The following is a 17,500-nucleotide window of genomic DNA, read 5'->3' on the forward strand; positions in this document are numbered from 1 at the left end:
TGTCATTCCAATTTGTTCCAGAGTTATTCCTCCTCATTATGGCATATTCCGGTTTATTCCAGTATACTCTGTTCCGTTCCATTCCGTTCCTGTGTTTAGTAATGCCCGCCAAGGTATTTTATCTTTGGAGGCGATTAGTACATTGTTAGATGTATTTCTTTAGGGGTTGATGATTCCTTCAACCCATTCATTCACATTAAGTTAGAGAAAGGAGAGATAAAGGCCATTTGTGTGGGGAATCAAGCTCAAAGTGACAGTTCAATAATTATACCCAAAAGAAAGCAAAAATTTAATACACCTTAATGCAAGCACTTGCTGCACTTCCAATCCTGGATACAATTTATTTTTCAAGCAAAGATAAATGATGGGTTGTGTGGGGAAAGCTCAAAGCAACAGTTTGATTTACCAAAAAGAAAGTTCGTAAAATGCACAAGAATGCAAACATTTTCAATCCTGGACACAATATTCGTTTCCACGTGTAAAAATTTCTTTTTGTTCACAAGGTTATTAAATTTGTTACAGCTTTCTTCACATCCTAAAACATTTTGATAACTTGATGGTTTATTAATGTTGTGCTTTCTTTGTGTTATGTTTTGGTGGAACTGAGGAAAATGGTTCTGTTGGCCTTGCTTTGTTTTCATGGTTCAAACCAAGGAAGAAAATGACAAAGGCCTTATTTAATAAGTCTCTTTTCTCTGGATTGTAGCTGTGACAAAGCAGCAATGAGTGTGCTCTTTTTAGCTTGAAGACGCTAACTTTGTTGAATAAATGCCAGTAGTTTTAAAGTTTGACCATTGACCCAGTAAAAAATAAGTTCACTAAAATGTTTTTGATTTTACTCAGGCTGTTGAGCTTGGAGCTTCAATGAACGAAGGTGTGAAGAAAGTTTCAACCAGGGTACGTCTTGCTCGGCACTTACATGTACCGGTAAAAGAGATGATCCACTCTGCAACGGCAAAATGAGTTTCTGTTCAGTACCCTGGATATAGACTTTTAGCATTACTAGGGTGGCTTGACGGTTTTGCGATAGATGTACAGCTGAATGCGTCTGAGAAGCAATTATAATTGTTGAAAAATTATGAAAATGTTATAACTTCTGACCAACAATGCAGTGGAGTAGTCAGCAAGGACAACAAAGTGGCCTGGTTGTGATTTTAAGTGGCAACTGCAGACTTTTGACAATCTTGACCATCAGAAAAGGGGACAAATTATTACTTATAATTATTATAAGTGACACTATATTTTAACTTAGCAGGAGTGAAACAAATTCTAAAATTATTTCTTAAAAACAAATGGAATTTATAGACAGTACTGCAATAATGAATTAAGACCTGCATGCAGCATCAGGAAATCACATTTTTTAAATTTTTGTTTTCTGACTGTGAAAAAACATAAGCAATGACCGTCATAATTTATTTTAGTGCCTTAAGAATCAGTTTGGAGACGACAAAATCTAATTAATATTGATTTTTACAGTTAGTGAATGACTGTTATTTAATGATTGATGATTAAAAAAATTAAATTGCAACCAATGAGTGGATAGAGGTACTGTATATAGACTTCACAATGGTAAAGAATTTCAAAATTATTTCTTGACTTTCGTTTGTTAGGTTCAGGAGGGCAAGTTACTAGATGACATGTCAAGTTCAGTGTCAAATATTTCGAGCAAGGTATGGTTTATGTTACAAGAAAATGAACCTGGGTAAGAAGATCAAAATCAGGGATGTGGCATTGATAGTGTGAACTAAAATGTTGTAACCCTTTTTATGTATTTATTCATAAACATCAATAACAAGGAAAGAACAAAAAATATCAAACATAGGAATTTTTGATACACAAACAAACACACATACAGGATTACACAATTAGTATGTTAAAGTCAATAGAGCTCCCCTTTCGGCACTATCTTACATGTTAATAACTTACATGTTTAACTTAATAATTAATCCGAGAGGTCAGTGGGTTTAGGTAAAGGGCTTGTCCCAACAAATCCCCTGTACAGATACTGAAATGTCAGATGGCTGAGTAAAGAGGAAAAAATGATATTGGGGACACTCTCTCTCCTCCCCAGAGGTTCAAAGGGAGTTTTGTATTGAGAGAATCAGCTGGAAAAGTGAGAGCAGGCACATACTAGGTTATGTCACTGCCTGATGAATCCTTTCGGGATTTTGATCCGCTTACTCTTCATGCAGCAGAAATTAAACCACTGCAAAGGAGAGAGAGTGACTGTGTTAATTAAGGTGTTCAATGTCATGTCTTACTTGAAAGACCTCAAAGAATGGCATTTTGTAATATCTTTACTCACTCCACAGGTAAAGGTCTTTGTTCCACAATCATTTGAATCATCATTATTAATAATAATAGAAATAAATCATTATCACCATCATCATCATTGTTATCATTATTATTATTCCTTTGATGAGCCACACAATGTTTTTGAAGTTCCTTTTTTAACGAAGACAATACATGTTTCAGATGACACATCAAAAACATTGTGTGGTTCATCAAAGCAATATCCCACTTTGTGCTGCTACGAAGCCTTGCTATAATTAACAATTACTCCATGAATGAAATGGATCATATAATTATGAACTGCGGATATGAAATCAAGTGAAGCTATGATCCTCGCATGAGCGGGCGTTGGATATGAGATGGTAAACAGCCAGTGAGGCACGTAGCGCCGAGTTGGCTTTAACCAGTCTCATATCCAACAATTGTGAATGGAATAATTGGTTTATTAAATTCCTTAAGCTCCAAAAATTTGGAAGTACGAAATACGAGCGAAAAAAGTGAGAAAATCTGAGCGAAAACTTGATGAAGATGCGATGTTGTGTAATACCTTGTAGTCGGACAGACGTAGGCTCATCACAAAAACATTTCTTGCCTATTCGCGTACTTCTAAATGTCGGAATTGATCCAAACTTTCTGCAAAAGAAGTTTTTTTTTTTCTTTTTTGGCTTTATTCAAAGAGAAATTTCGTGAAAAAATTTTTAGTTTAGTAATGCTTGGATGAACCGATCAGAGCATGCAAAATGCATTATCCGAGGATGAGAATTTAATAATTGTTATAATTATTCTTGGCTTTAATGTGGTTTTGAAACTGTTTGATAAATCACCGTCAACAATAGTAATAATAACAATAACAATACTTGTTATATTGGAAGATGTATGTATTGGATTGATGTTATCTAAGCTGGGTAGAACCAGTTTGTAAATTAGGGAAAAATGCCGCATACCCAACTGTGCATGTACTGGTAGATCCAAGGAAGGCGCTTTTTTAGAAGTAATAACTCAAGCCATAAAAATTATCATTTTGGTCCTGAATTTGAGGAGGAAATCTGGGACATATCGATGGGAGCTGGGTGCTCTTACAACTCCATCAGTGAAAAGTGTATTCAGAACCTTTAATTTATTTTTGACAGGTGAAAGATGCTAGTACCAAAGGGTGGTCAAATATTCAAACTGCCAGCATGAAAGGATGGGCAAATATTCAGACACTTGTGAATCAAGGAACTGATTATGGATCAAAGTCTTTAATGACTAGTACAAACTCTGGGGGAGGCTATGGTGCTGTAAATGGTCTCTCGTCAGTCAACGATGATGCAGGAAATAACGCGCAAAACTGGGACTGGGACAATTATGCCGAATTAAATGGAGAAGATGCTGGAGACGATGGAGGAATCAGTGTTGACAGAAACAGGGACAGTGGTAATGAGGAAGATAATGCAACGGAATCGTGGGCGTGGGGTAGTGATTCTGAAAGCCCAAAACAACTAAAATCATCAGCCCCTGTTGTTAGGAGTGACGCGTCAAAGAACACAAAAAAATCCTCACAAACAGCAACTTCGACAAAGTCGAAACCTGAAGCAGTGAACAGACAGAGCAGCGATGGATGGGGAGATTTGATTAGTTGGGACAATGATGACTGGGGCGAGTCAAGTGGGTGGAGTAATGAAGACTGGAAGTACAATGGAGGAGGATCTAAAACAGGAAAGAAAGCTGACTGAACTTGCCCAAATGACATATTTATTTCTTTAGCCAAATTTTATAAAAAATTGAAATCCCCCAGTTGTGGGGAGTTAATGTGGAATGTAGGATATGTAGTTTGTGAAATGATTGAGATTCTCATGATTTTTCCAAGATACAAATAATTTCTGAGGGCACTTTGTCGCTTCAGGTACAAGATGATTCAGTTGTAGTCATATCCACTCTGCACAAGGGATGATGAATTTCTGGAAATTTCGTAAACTATCATTTTGGCTCGCCAGTTAGGCAATTTCAGCACTGATCGAATGGTCATAGAATTAACTAAAATATCAAAATAACTGTTCAAAACTATAGAAGAACTCTAACAAAACACAGGGAAGCCAAGAAGGGACATGGATGGACAAAACTGGAGAGGATTGAAATGGATTGAATTTGGGTAAATTTGAAAAATGTCGGCCCACCTTTTTTCAAATTTATATCAAATCTATATCAAAATGTCATTTACGAAGCTGGAAAATCATTCTCAGTTGTTATGTGGCCGTGATTTTGCAAATGAAAGACTCTTGATGTTTAGAGCTCATAATTAACAAACTTAAGCAAAATTACCTAAAATAGCGTGACCTAGCCCCTTTAATTTAAGACTTTGAAAAGAAGTTCAAATGTACCATCCTGACAACATGCAAACTTTGTCAATATTGGTAATACATGTTTATTTCTATTTACACTGAATTTAAGTTTTCGATTTAGTAATTAATTACAAAATGTGAACATAGTCAGAAGTGTCAAGTGAAGATACTGCCTATTATCAATTTGCTAACAATGGCCTGATTGGCTACCCAAAAAAAGAGTTCTTAAACAAAAAAAGTGTTTGTAACATATCTTGCCAATGGCGCTCTGGCCTGTAATGGAGCAATGAACTTTAATGAGTATTCTTATTCATCCTCAGCTGTACATTGGCATCTTAAATCTAAAATAAAATTCTTTTTTGGGGGTCTCACAATGCAACTGGCTAGTGAGTGATGATCTTACACTGTAGCATGGTCCATTGCAACATAAAGAGTGTCTGTTTTTGGTAACTACGGGGTCTTTTTCAAAGATCCGAACACTTTTCCGGCGTATTTCAGGTGATATAAAACGCTAAGTATCTTCAAAAGAAGAACATTTCAAGTCATGCAACTTTGCAGTATTGTTTTGTTTTCCATGGTGTTGAACATTTGTTAAGGATCAATTCTTCAAAATGAACAGATCTTTTGCTATTCAGGCTTGAAAAGTATCTGTGACTTTATGTTCAAAGCCAGATTTAGATTTGGCTTCTGTTACAACATAACAATATAACTTTAGTTTTGATATTAATATTTAGTTCTTAATAAACAATGCAAGGGAATTTCTAATTAAGACTGAAAAGTGCAACTTGTACCAAAAAAGAAAATAATTATAACATGCTTTTGACTTGTGCTGGGAGGGTACAAGTTATCAAAAATGTCTGTCACAAAGTGACATTGTATAAATAAGTCAAAGGTAAAGTTGTATCGTCCGATAAGATATCTACAACAGCATTCCAATGTCATGCAACTTTGCAGTATTCTGAAAATGACATCTCCAATGCTTTGTCCTTTCACCAATACAGCGTCTTGCTAAAAAATGTTGTTACACTGGAGAACCAACCATTTTCTTTGTCCTCTCCATTAACCTTGGCAATTGCCTGAAATACAGTTTTTATTAGTTACATGACTTTAAGACATGCAATAAAATATATTTACCAGGCCTTGCAGAGATTAAAAAGTCTGTTTTGATTTTCACTGTCACATTTGGTAAGAACAGAAATCAAACTGTAAACCTTTAAACTGATCGAAATCAGAAAATCACTGTGTTGGGTGGGAGAAATCAGCAGAGGTTGATAGTATTGAAAAGTGAAACTGTTGATCAGAATATCACTACTACTAATAATAATACTAATAATAATAATAATAATAATAATAATAATAATAATAATTGAATTTTGTGATTTGCAACTTAATGCAGGGTGCGATAAATTCCCATGATTAATTAATTAATAAATACATGTAAACTAACCTTATCTGAAATAACTACACCATCATCTTCTTCTGGGAGGTAGTCAGGTAGCGAACTGTTGCTTCCTCTACTGCAACTACTGGCTGGTGCTGCACCGAAGGATAACATCACCTAGCAGGGACAAAAATGGCAATGGTAAATTACATTATAATTCAAGAAGAACAAGAACAAGAATTCCAAAACAGTTATTGTTATTGAAGAAAGAACCATGCTTCTCGCTAGTTCAGCAGGTGTAAAATAATAAGGCTTCCCTCCCTCCCATAGGTCTACATGTTGACCACTTGCCATTGTTTCCATCTCTGAATCAGGCTTCTCAAACTTATTAATAATTCATAAGCCAAAAACAAAAGAAATCACTACTGTGAAGGAAGTTTAGAAATGTGGTCTTAAATAGCAAAATTTTGCCAACTTTGATCCCAAATATCTCTTAAAATACTGATTCCTTTGAGAAGCAATATCAAACATTCGAAAGAGAGTCTCATCAGATATCCATATGCGATGAAACACTCCTTCTCGTGTTTGATATAATTATGACATCAAACATCGCTGACCAGTTGACTACAATAATATTTAAGATCACAGAGTCAGGGTCTAACCTCTTCTCCTCTTTCATTCTTGACCACTTGTTGTGCAGACAAAACTTTTGTTTTGTTGATAGCATCACACAGTGTTTCCGGTGACAACTCTACCTTACATCTGACCAGACACCTTGATTTGTTCATTAAGAATGTAAAACTGATGACTCCTTTCACTTTAACTAGTTCATCTTCACATAGCTTTCTGCTAGCCTACATGTATAGCAGACCAGAACAAACCTTATTAGTTGGAGCTTACGTGGGAATGCAAAAAAAAAAAAAACCCTTCCCACTGACCAGAACTAAAATTTAATAATGTACTGTATAATAATACAGTACATTATAATATAATACATCTACTGTATAATAATTCTACATAATAATGTACCCAGCATCTCAATGGTACAGCATTTGAACTAGGTTTCAGAAGGGCATTTATTTTACTCCTTTTAGGAGCAGGACTTCAGACTATTCCAAGTACGAGGCTCTGCCAGGGTAAATACTGACAAGCGACTTGGTCTAAAAAGTAGCGACATCACGTAAAGTGACACCAAGACAAACATCCTTTCTTTAAATTTCCTTTAATTTGTGACAGCTACCTGAAACATTGACAAAGCACTGACACAAGACCTTCTAAAATTCAGACCCCCCCTTCCCAGCAGGGACTCGAGAACCCCTGTATTGCAAAAGAAAAATCAATCATTTCAAAAGCAGAAGTTTTGCAGATTGAAATGTACTGTAGGATAGAACTTTGTATGTTTTCGGATATGGGACTCTTGCATGTGGAAACCTGAATTGAATGTTGAAGTGAAATTTTCAAGTAAAAAGATGGGAATTGGGACAAATTTAATTGAATGGATAATAGTGAGAATGCTGAACTTTAAATGATTTATAGTTCAGCATTAACCTTTTTCAGCATTTTAAGCTGAGATGAAGGTCATTGCTGTTGTTGAATTGGGGGAAGTTTTTACCAGGAGACATACCCTTCACTAACCTGGTTTGCTAAGCCTTTGATTTGAAGAACAACCACTTTTGCTCTTTTGTTGAAATTTCCAAGGAAGAATGATTGAGATGCACTACTACATAAATGCAAATGAAACGAAAGATATGGTGATTAAGTTATTGGGAAACAAAACAAACAACTGCTCAGCTTAAAAATTAAAAGACAAGCGTAATTCTTTGATACACGTTTGGTTTTAGTGATTTACTAGACCCATCATCTTACCAGAAGAAATTGCTTCGGCAGATAAAAAATAATAATAACAATAATAACAATAATAATGATAATGATAATAATAATAATAATCATCATAATGTACAGTATGTTAAATGATCGAATATTTTATTTAAGCAATAGAGGTTTTGCACGACAGCCATGTTGCATGGCAGGAACGGCTTTTACTTCGGGTAGAGGAGCACAGAACGCGTCATCAGAAAAGAATGCAAATGCGAGGAATTTACTCACAAATAATTAGTACATGGAAGTTTGGCAGTGTGGAAGTTTGGAAGTATGGAAGGCTGGTAATGTGGAAGTCTGGCAGTGTGGAAGCTTGGCAGTGTGTTAGGGTTCGTGTTCGGGTTAGGGTCACTACCACACTGCCAAACTTCCACACTGCCAAACTTCCAAACTTCCATGTACTAATTATTTGTGAGTATATTTCTCGCATTTGCATTCTTTTCTGATGACGCGTTTTGTGCTCCTCTACCCAAAGTAAAAGCTGCAGGAACAATAGATTCTTTTTCCTATGGGAACAAATGTTCTTTCTAGTGCAAAACATTTTCATTGTTCCTGCCATGCAACATGGCTGCCGTGCAAAACTTCTATAGAGGACGTTTTCCGTGTTTCCATACTCAAGTAAATTAACGCTTGTGCCCCAACTTGCCCCCAAATTATTGCACAAAAAAGTGAGGGGGTGGTCTAACTTCTGAAGCTTTAATAATAACAACCCAAGACTTTCGCAAACTAATAATATCACAAAAGTTTTTATATTGATGTGGATGACGTCTGCAAATGAGGTCACTTGACTTGTTACAGCCACAAAACTTAAAATAAAAATGGCAACAGTTAATGCTAAAATTTATTTTACTTTGCTACTATATTATATAAGATTAGTCTAAATGGTAAAAGAAAACAAACTGTGCTTGGGTTAAATATGTCTTTACTTTTGGAAATATATGGCATTTTGTACTAGTGCCCAGTCCCCTATGGAAAAGGATTTCTTTAATTAAACAAACATTTATTTAAAATTATCTTGAAATGTCCAAGCACAGAAATGATGTACCCAATAGTGTTAACAATCATAAACTTAAGGTAAATCCAGCCACCAGAAATTGGTAAAAAGTGTTGCTGTTTAGCTGAGATTTCTGTCCTAAACATAACTTTGACATGTCTCGTGATAATATATCATTCTATATAGCAGTCAAGGTTTCACCTAACAATGTCCCAAAGTTATTTTGTGTTATATAAAATGGATCAATAGTTCAACCACCCCCTTACTTATTTTCATAAAATAGATCTGCGTCCACATTTATGCAAACCTGACGCGCAGTCATGGGTTAGTATCATTATAGTTTTACACAAAAATTATTTATCCTTCTAATACCATCTAGTCTAAACACAGGACCGATCCCGATTGACTTAAGGGTATCTCTAGATAGTCACACATCATTCGCTTTTCCTCTGCGAATCTGGTCACCTTGTTAATGGTCACAGCACCAGCAAAGGGGCTTTATTAAGGGCTGGGCACCGTACATTGACCAGCTGTGTACATTCTTTTGCCATGACTTTGCCTGTCTGTTCTTCTGCTTACTTTATTAGCTTATATCAAAAGCGTTGAAGGCCCACCTTAAGCCGACAGGCTTTTCAACGGTTTGTTTTTGTATGGAAATTCACATTGCGTATCGTAGTGATCTAATCGGATGAATCTCAGCTTCGGGCGGAAATTTCATATGTGAAAATTGGCTCATTGTTTTACCAATACAGAAAGTATCTTAAACATTCATAAAAGCTAACCTTAGGCCTAAAAACTTTTGTTTAGGCCTAATTAGCCTAAGGCTAGCTTTTATGAATGTGTAGGATACTTTCTCTATTCATCTTGGTAAAACAATGACCTGTGACCTGTGATTTGTGCCTGCCCTGTGAAAATTGTTCCGCGGCACGCAATGCCTGTCAGTTGACGGTGGGCCTTTAAAGAAGTGCCCAGCTGCATTAAAAAGCAAATGCCCTCCTGAACATTTTCGTACTGTAGTGAAACCCTTGCCAGGATTATGAAGCTCTAGAATTGTGCATCCATAACTTAAAAAAGCGGCAAAATTTGCCGCATGTGTGTGAGGCCTAATTCAGCGTCTATAAATTAGCAAACGTCAATTTCAAGATAATATCAGTCGTGAAGCTCACCTCGTCTTCTTATTTGAAGCAACATTTACAGCGGGAATTATATTTTGATAAACTTCCTTAGCTAATTGCCTAGCTCTTAGGTTGTAGTCTTCTTTATTCATTATGCTTTTTAAACTGATAATCATTCCCATTTCTTCTCTCATTTTGGAACGGTTGGTCTGGAGTTCTGAGAGGAATTTCAAGGCCTGTGAAACGAACAAAATTTTTTCAGATTGTTGTGGTGTGTGAAGTTGAAGTCGAGTTCTTCTAAAATGTAAGATATTTAACTTATCAAACCTCTAAGGCAGTGACAACAACGTTAACATCTCCATTGTCAAGAAACAAGACCAATCCAGCCAAACAACCTTGATCCTAAAAGAACAACAAATGAGCGATTTAAAAATACGCCAGGAACATTAAAGTCCACGGAGACAGCGTTTATTAAGATTTACCTTTACAATCGTTCCTCTGTTTTGTGGATCAGCAGCCAAATTTCTTAGGTGTTCAACCACTCCTAAAGCAGTCATGATGCTATAAAGTTTTTTTCTTTCACAGAAAGAAATGACTAAATCTTGCTGAATTACCGAAAAACTGGTTGAAACTGACTCTGTAGTCAATTTCAATATATGCCTGGATTTCAAACCACGCGCTCTTAAATTTGATTGGTTGAAACAAATAAACGAAGCGATATGATTGGTGAATTCAAGATAAGTGGCTGTGACTACAAGAATGTGTCATGTGGTGATGTTTGTTGGCTTGCGTTCGATGTCTTATAGCCGGGCTTACAGCTCCGATTTTTAGTGTATTCTTTTTTACCTTAGGATCCAGCGGTAGGCAATGGAGACTGCTTTGGAATGTGTGAGAATAATCTTAGAGTATTTTGGATGGGAAGGATACGACATTGTAGTAAGTCCAGCCTTCAGGTTAAAACATCGGTGACTGTTGATGCTCGCCTCATTGATCTGAGATCCTCAACCACTTTCCCCCTATTCAATTCCAGGACTTGTTTTATGGAGGAAGAAGAGCGACTGGTCGTAGAAGAAGCCTCCTTCGTCGTATTGGCAGGGAATTATCGCGTAACCAGCTGTTCGTTTTCACTAAACGTAGCATCATCAGAGAGATTGGCAGTCGCTTACCCTTGAAGCCGTGTAAAAGACCGTATTTTGAGGTAAGTCGTTACATAGCTATGTCTAGATAGCAAACCAGAAAGAGCTAAAGATTTGACTTAAGTTGTGTTAATTTAATTACCTGAACGCCCAATCTCAACTATGCGAACTCAAGAAGTTAAGAAATTGATGGGTAACCGAACGTAAAAAGAAAAAAAACCAAGAGGAAATAATATAATATTGTTGATTTAGAAGGCTCTGTTTATACTGACCAGAGGATTGAAGAAGTTTACGTTGTGGATGTTTGAAATTTGCCTTTCTACTGAGTCAGGTGAAAAAGGGTACTTCCAGGGGTGGGGTCAAACCTTACATCAAAATCACTAGAGTGACAAATCTGCCTTTTAAATGCGGGTTCCCAAAAACTTATTATCATGTGATCCGCAAAAGTCGTCACATGACATAAAAAAGTTGTCACGTGGTTCGTGTAAAGCGCGTTGGCGGTCATGGCATTCAACAAGAAACACTTTTTTGGATCACGTGACATTATTTTTCGGATCACATGACAATTTGTTTAAGATCAAGTGTTTAGAATCGAACTGCTTCGGATTCAAATTTTTAACGACAGTTTTACCACTCTACTGGTTTTGATAGTAACCGGCTTCCTCGTCTAAAATCTCTGCTGGGGAATGCGCCTACCCAGTCCAAGTTTTTTGTGTAATATCATGAACTTGTCAACTGGGACACTAATTGGAGACACTTTGCAGAAATGAAATAAAATCAAAGCAAGTCATTAAATCATAGGTTGGTTTTTGACGGGAGGGGAAAACCGGAGTACCTCAGAGAATAACTTCTCGGAGCACAGTAAAGTACCAACAAACTCAACCCATATGCGACACCAAGTCTGGGAGTCTAAGTGCTCTCACCACTGTGCCAATTTTTAGTTTCCCCATCCCTTTCTGGTGTTTATTGTTCAACATATCAGTCCCTGGGAATGATATTAATGATCTTCTATTTACCATTGATAAGTAAAACATTCCTTTTCCCCTTCATAGCTAAATCTAGGAAGAAATGAATTCACATCACAAGTGATTGATGGCAACAAGCCTTTGTCCGAGATGTTGATGGCTTCATTGTCAGATATTGCCTGGATAACAGAGGATGATAACTTGACTGCTGATGCAGATGCTATCCCTGATGACAAAGAGTTCCAAGAAGACTGCTGCCTAGAAAATGACCCAAAACAACCCCTAACCACTGGCCTTCCAGCAATTGATAATGATAGGATGGAAAATCACTCAAACAATGATGAAGCCATGCAAAAGATTTCGGCCCTGGAGGAAGAGTTACAGAGGTTGAGAGCTCAGATTGCAATGATGATAGTTGCTGTTCCACAGAATCAAGTAGCAACACCTTCCACACCAGCTGGGGCAGCTGTTCCTCCTCCCCCTCCCCCTCCCCCACCACCACCACCACCACCTCCACCAACACCCTCATCGACACCTCTAAAGCCATTGTCACAGATCATAAGAGAGGTAATGCAATGGACTGCACTTAGAAAAGTTGTGGAATGCTCTCAGGGTTACTGCATACACTAGGTGACGTCTTTTTAGAACTCAGGTCATCATGGTAGTTTTTCCTTATTTTGCAGAAACTTACCTCTCTTCTTTCAACTTAGGTCAGCACTGTGCACGATTTACGAATATTTTACGTGTAACCGGTCATCAGGCTATTGTTTTGCCTGATAATAGTTTGTTAGTTACACTGTTTGATACTCATAGTGATGGTTGCTTCTCTCTGAGAACATAAGAGCAGTGCTAAAAACTAGGTCTGATTGCAGGTTGGATACATCCAAGGCAACAACAACTATCCATGTAACAATAATAACAATAATAATAATAATAATAATAATAATAATAACAAGAATAATAATAATTAATAATAAGAATAATAATAATAATTATTATTATTATTATTAATAACAATAATAATATTATTATTATTATTCTAAATGATTTACATTATCTGGAAATGGCAATTGTTGGAATCTGTCACTGCAGGGAGGGGTTATGATATTAATGACCTTCAGATTGGAATATGAGAATGACTACGAGTATGAGTTTTCTGTACTGGCCAAGCGCATTACAGTTAAAGAATGAAACTTTTCAAAATGTGCATGCTCAGGACTGAGAACTCGCACTTGTAGTCAACCTTGTATTCCAATCTGAAGTTCGCTGTAAAAATAATGAATGGCATCACATATGGCAAAGGAAAAGTCTCAGTTTTCATATGTAAAAAGTAAGAACTTTTTGTTTCCAAACAAACCAGTAATCCTTTGGGAGGTAAACTCTGGTGTTATACAGTCAGACAGTTTCTTTTGTGTTTTTCCACGTCATCAGAAATCAGCCAGAAAAGTACTATTTGACTGGAACATGATATCACAACAATAACTGATGAAATCGTTTTTTGTTTAAATTAAAGAATAAGGCAAAGAGATTGTCACTTGCACCAGGAACTGGCCTTAATTTTGCTGAAAACTCCACTGGATGCAATTTGCCAAACATGGCAGATGTGCTCAAAGGACTGGGGAAGGTCAAACTTAGATCAGTAGAGAGGTATGGTACTGGATAGGTTACTTATAACTTGATTAAAGTTCTTTGAGGAGAAATATAATTTTTGAAAAATTTGAAGGGCCTTTCAAAATAATGAAAAATGGCATTTTCTTTTTCCCAATATATTTTGTTGTTCTAGATGGAGATTTTCAAAGTTGTTATCAGGGTGATAATAACAAAATAAAAAAAATGGTGTCGCAAAATTAAACCCCAAAGTTCAGACTTGAACCAGGCCTAAGAATTTAATACTGTCACATTGTCAATAATTCTGCTATATTTTAATAGTGGTCACAGAGTACTATTTGAAAATATAATCACTGGTACGCTGTATGTTAGCATTTGCATGAAAACGATTTATCATTTAGTCATAGGATATGGCTGGTTGAATCTTGTTTCTAGGTCGCCAGGTGGGACCCCTTTACGGAAAGCTCCTCTTCCTTCAGACGGAAATGATCCTGCCTCGATCATAGCCCAAGCACTTAAAAAAAAGTTTGCGCACAGGCGAAGCCAGGAGGCCAACTCGCCAGGTATACATTATTTTTATATTTTGGTCAGAGATCTCCTACCATGTTATTTGAAATAACAATTTACCCCGGGCTTTCGGAACTGAAACGGTGACGTAAAATTCCTTCGAGCTTTTAACCTGTAGTGGGGACGAAAGGTGGTCATTGGCAGATAAGTTTACCGACTCTTGGACGTGCGTCTTACATGGACGTGCGTTAGTAACGCTGCACGTGCGTTACTGACGCAAATGTGTGTAACGGATCACGTGCGTTCAACGGAGGCGGCGCTTGATTTGCACAGGCTGAAACGCTGCACCAATCTCTTCCTGGATTTTTCTTCGGACGTCACCAATACATGATCACACTTTATAAATCACAATCGCAATACCGCAAATGATGTTCTGTTAGGCTTCGTCCGCGTTTGACGAAGAACTCAAAAGAGTTAGCACCCAAAACGCCTAAATTGATGTTTTTTCATGAAGCGCAAGATGAATATAATTGAAGCCACGCGAATAGAAAATAGAACAGAGGCGAATATACTTGAAAAGGTTTCACCAATGAAAAGAATTAGTTGAATTCTCCGACTTTTACTAAAATCGTTTGAGTTGTATTTTCCTCTAGACACCAATAAAGAAAACAACAGCCCAGGATCACCCTTTGGAACTCCGCCGTTGAGTCCGATCAAACCAATCCCTGTGAGTATTTTCTTTAAGTTCATTTTTCCTTACGTCCGGAAAATCACAGACCATCGGGAATTTTGCGCTTCCCGACCGTCCCGAGATTTTCTCAACTTCTAAACACCTGGAACTCGCAGACATCCCTAATCATCTAGGATTGGGTTGGACGAAAATCGGCACTGTGTTAATTTTCCAGAAGACGTTCAGTGATCGCACAGTGTCTCGGCAAAATCTGGGACGGTCGGGTCGGGAAATGGTAAAATCCCAGTCCGTCTGGGATTTTCCCGACCTATGAAAATAAGGCCTTTGTTACAGAAACATCCTTGTCTTGCTCCCATCGAACAAGGCTTCAGGGTTCGCATTATGGTCACCTTTTAAAATCCCTTTGATTTCCAGTACTTTCCCAATAATCCTTGACTGGTACAGTTTCCATAATTGTCAAGGTTTTTTCTGTTCTTTTCGTTTTTCTTGCTTGCGAAAAGAACAAGTCTCATTAGAGCAGAGAAAATAATTTTATGACTTTCCAGTAAATTCAGGTTTCACAACTTTCCAGTTTTTCCTTGACCCGTGCGTCTTACGAATGACGGTTTTCATTGACCCGTGTCCCGTGACCCCCTGTATTCCCCTAACATAATAACTTCCCCTCCGTCTCCCTCGTTATTTAGCAACCACATTCTTTGCTTTTAGTTTGGTCCACACCTGCTGAAGCCAGCAAAGAGTAAACGGCGATCAAGCACTAGCTTACAGAAAACAGAAAAACCGAGAAGTCCATTGGTCGAAGTGTATTGACGACCTAACAGAGATTACCACTGAAAACTGAATTTGCAGCATTCCATTGAATTGGTTGCAACCTTTATAATAGTTGTTGTGCCGTTTTCTTATTGACTGCTTGCAGTCTCCCTTTTCTCGTTCAGTCCGACGAGTGATCGACAGTTTAGCTTGCTTTCGCTCGGGATCATCAAACCTCGTCTGACCATGAAGGGAAAAGGGATATTTATTTTAACCAGTATTTCATGAGATCTGCTTTCGAGGCATGAAGAAAAAAACCAATAAATATTCCATGAATTGTTATGTTATGTTGAGTTTCTTCGGTTGTAAATACGAATTTTGATTTGTAAACGAGACCTCGGCCTGCGAAACTGATTTCTTGGTTTATTGATACTGAGAAAATGAAACCCTCGTTTCAAAGATCACAAAATGGTCACCAATTTAGGCGCTTGTTTTAAAATAAAACACCATTTTCGTCATTAACTTGTCTAAACTACAAATATACCAGTAGTTTTTTATTCTTCTTCCGGAGACATTTGTTTTGTAAATAGTTTTAGAAATTTTTTTTTTTGCCTTCTTTAACCTACTATTCGTATCGTTGGTTTTCATCCACGTGATGAGACGGCTATGTTGGTGTACAAAACACCATACTAATTCTCGGTTTTCACATGACGTCACGACCAAATCCTCCGGGAGTTTAACTCTATTATTATGCAAACGCTTCCTTTTGTTTTCGTTGAAAAACATGGCTGTTGATCACGTGAGTGAAAACCAGTAATATAGAGTCAAATTCCCAAAAGACATTTGCAGAATTGTTCATGGCCGTCGTGACGTCAGATGAAAACTCTCAATGCTTGATGAGTCACGCAAAACTATAGATGGTTTTCACCTGACGTCACAGCAGCCATGTTGATGCACAGAACAGTGGAGAAAAAAGTCTTTTGGCAATTTGACTCCATTACATTGCAAAACATGAGCCATAATTTGCTATTCTTTTGTGCATCAACATGGCTGTCTCATCATGTGATTGAAAACCATCTATACATGGGAACCGTCAAGTCATCATTGGTGGAAAAAACTTTTGCAACTCAGATTATATTTTTAACCTGCAAGGAAAGCCTTTGAAGAGGAAATTGGGGGTGGGAAAAGAGGAGTGCGCCCTTCGCGCGCTCGAAGTTTTTCGCGTCCAATCCACCTTTCGCCTTCCACGCGAGCTATGTGGCTTCAGCCTAATAATAATAATAATAATAATAATAATAATAATAATAATAATAATAATAATAATAATAATAATAATTGTCAAGGAACGAGTCAAGCTGTGCCACGTGTAACTAATATCTGCAGAACTGAACATACTGCGATAAATTTTTGCATGGACGGAAATTCTGTAGGGGTTCTGATTGCAATATCCACGGAACTTCAGAGTATGAAACTTGCACGGTCATCTAAACATTCGATGTAAAGAATTCTGGTTGCGCGTGACATGGCTTGATTTTCTGGAGAGAATTATTTTTAAAACCTCAATTCAACAATTGTGATGTTACAATCTGGAGCGTTTACCATTTGTCAACAAAAACCGAAAATACCGGTTGGAAATTCAAAGGGTACAGCACATTCCACCGGAAAGTTTCCGAAAAAGATGGAAATCCCCAGAAGTATTTCTCTTTTCCCGTTCCAACCGAAATGACCACAAAATTCCTGTACCTTTTGTAAACTCTCCCACTCGACTGGGTTCATATAAGATAAACGATAGACCGAGTAGATTCATCGTGTCTTTAAATTTTGACAACAAATGAACAAAAAACAAGATCTTAAGTGACAGTTAT

General features: G+C 37.2%; 4 protein-coding genes across 5 annotated transcripts in view; 2 read left to right on the forward strand and 2 right to left on the reverse strand.

Moving 5' to 3' along the window:
* Positions 1–4,992, forward strand: part of LOC137975599 (ADP-ribosylation factor GTPase-activating protein 1-like) — a 15,360-nt gene extending 10,368 nt beyond the window's left edge. Inside the window, exons 11-13 of the mRNA XM_068822720.1 lie at positions 844–897; positions 1,611–1,670; positions 3,423–4,992. Coding sequence (XP_068678821.1) covers positions 844–897; positions 1,611–1,670; positions 3,423–4,007 — 699 coding nt within the window. The 3' untranslated portion in view covers positions 4,008–4,992. The remainder of the gene's footprint in view (positions 1–843; positions 898–1,610; positions 1,671–3,422) is intronic.
* A 140-nt stretch (positions 4,993–5,132) lies between these two features.
* Positions 5,133–10,650, reverse strand: LOC137975604 (armadillo repeat-containing protein 1-like). Its single transcript, XM_068822725.1, has 7 exons — positions 10,464–10,650; positions 10,309–10,383; positions 10,033–10,217; positions 7,630–7,714; positions 6,657–6,848; positions 6,061–6,171; positions 5,133–5,689 (listed from the first exon to the last, which is right to left on the reverse strand). Exons 1-7 carry the CDS (start codon positions 10,536–10,538, stop codon positions 5,603–5,605), a joined length of 810 nt encoding a protein of 269 aa, XP_068678826.1. The 5' UTR covers positions 10,539–10,650; the 3' UTR covers positions 5,133–5,602.
* Positions 10,651–10,730: 80 nt separating this feature from the next.
* Positions 10,731–16,154, forward strand: LOC137975601 (mitochondrial fission regulator 1-like). The gene is made up of 7 exons (XM_068822721.1): positions 10,731–10,917; positions 11,012–11,179; positions 12,170–12,649; positions 13,596–13,729; positions 14,126–14,253; positions 14,851–14,924; positions 15,594–16,154. The coding sequence occupies exons 1-7, from the start codon at positions 10,849–10,851 to the stop codon at positions 15,693–15,695; spliced, it is 1,155 nt and encodes a 384-aa protein (XP_068678822.1). The 5' UTR covers positions 10,731–10,848; the 3' UTR covers positions 15,696–16,154.
* Positions 16,155–17,480: 1,326 nt separating this feature from the next.
* LOC137975598 (centrosome and spindle pole-associated protein 1-like) overlaps positions 17,481–17,500 on the reverse strand; it is a 51,460-nt gene continuing 51,440 nt past the window's right edge. For both annotated transcript variants that reach the window (XM_068822718.1, XM_068822717.1), the window contains exon 40: positions 17,481–17,500. This exon is cut by the window's right edge and continues 1,351 nt beyond it. The gene's annotated coding sequence lies outside the window, so the exon portion shown is untranslated.

The sequence above is a fragment of the Montipora foliosa genome, chromosome 11 (genome assembly GCF_036669935.1).
Source record: "Montipora foliosa isolate CH-2021 chromosome 11, ASM3666993v2, whole genome shotgun sequence".
Taxonomy (NCBI): Eukaryota; Metazoa; Cnidaria; class Anthozoa; order Scleractinia; family Acroporidae; genus Montipora; species Montipora foliosa.

Coding starts and splice junctions, on each gene's coding strand:
- LOC137975604 (XM_068822725.1), bottom strand. CDS start 10,538: ATGACTGCTTTAGGAGTGGTTGAACACCTAAGAAATTTGGCTGCTGAT. Junction 10,384..10,463: donor ACAGAGGAACGATTGTAAAG/GTAAATCTTAAT, acceptor TTGTTCTTTTAG/GATCAAGGTTGTTTGGCTGG. Junction 7,715..10,032: donor GCTTCAAATAAGAAGACGAG/GTGAGCTTCACG, acceptor GCATTTATGTAG/TAGTGCATCTCAATCATTCT.
- LOC137975601 (XM_068822721.1), top strand. CDS start 10,849: ATGGAGACTGCTTTGGAATGTGTGAGAATAATCTTAGAGTATTTTGGA. Junction 12,650..13,595: donor TGTCACAGATCATAAGAGAG/GTAATGCAATGG, acceptor TTTAAATTAAAG/AATAAGGCAAAGAGATTGTC. Junction 14,254..14,850: donor CCAGGAGGCCAACTCGCCAG/GTATACATTATT, acceptor ATTTTCCTCTAG/ACACCAATAAAGAAAACAAC.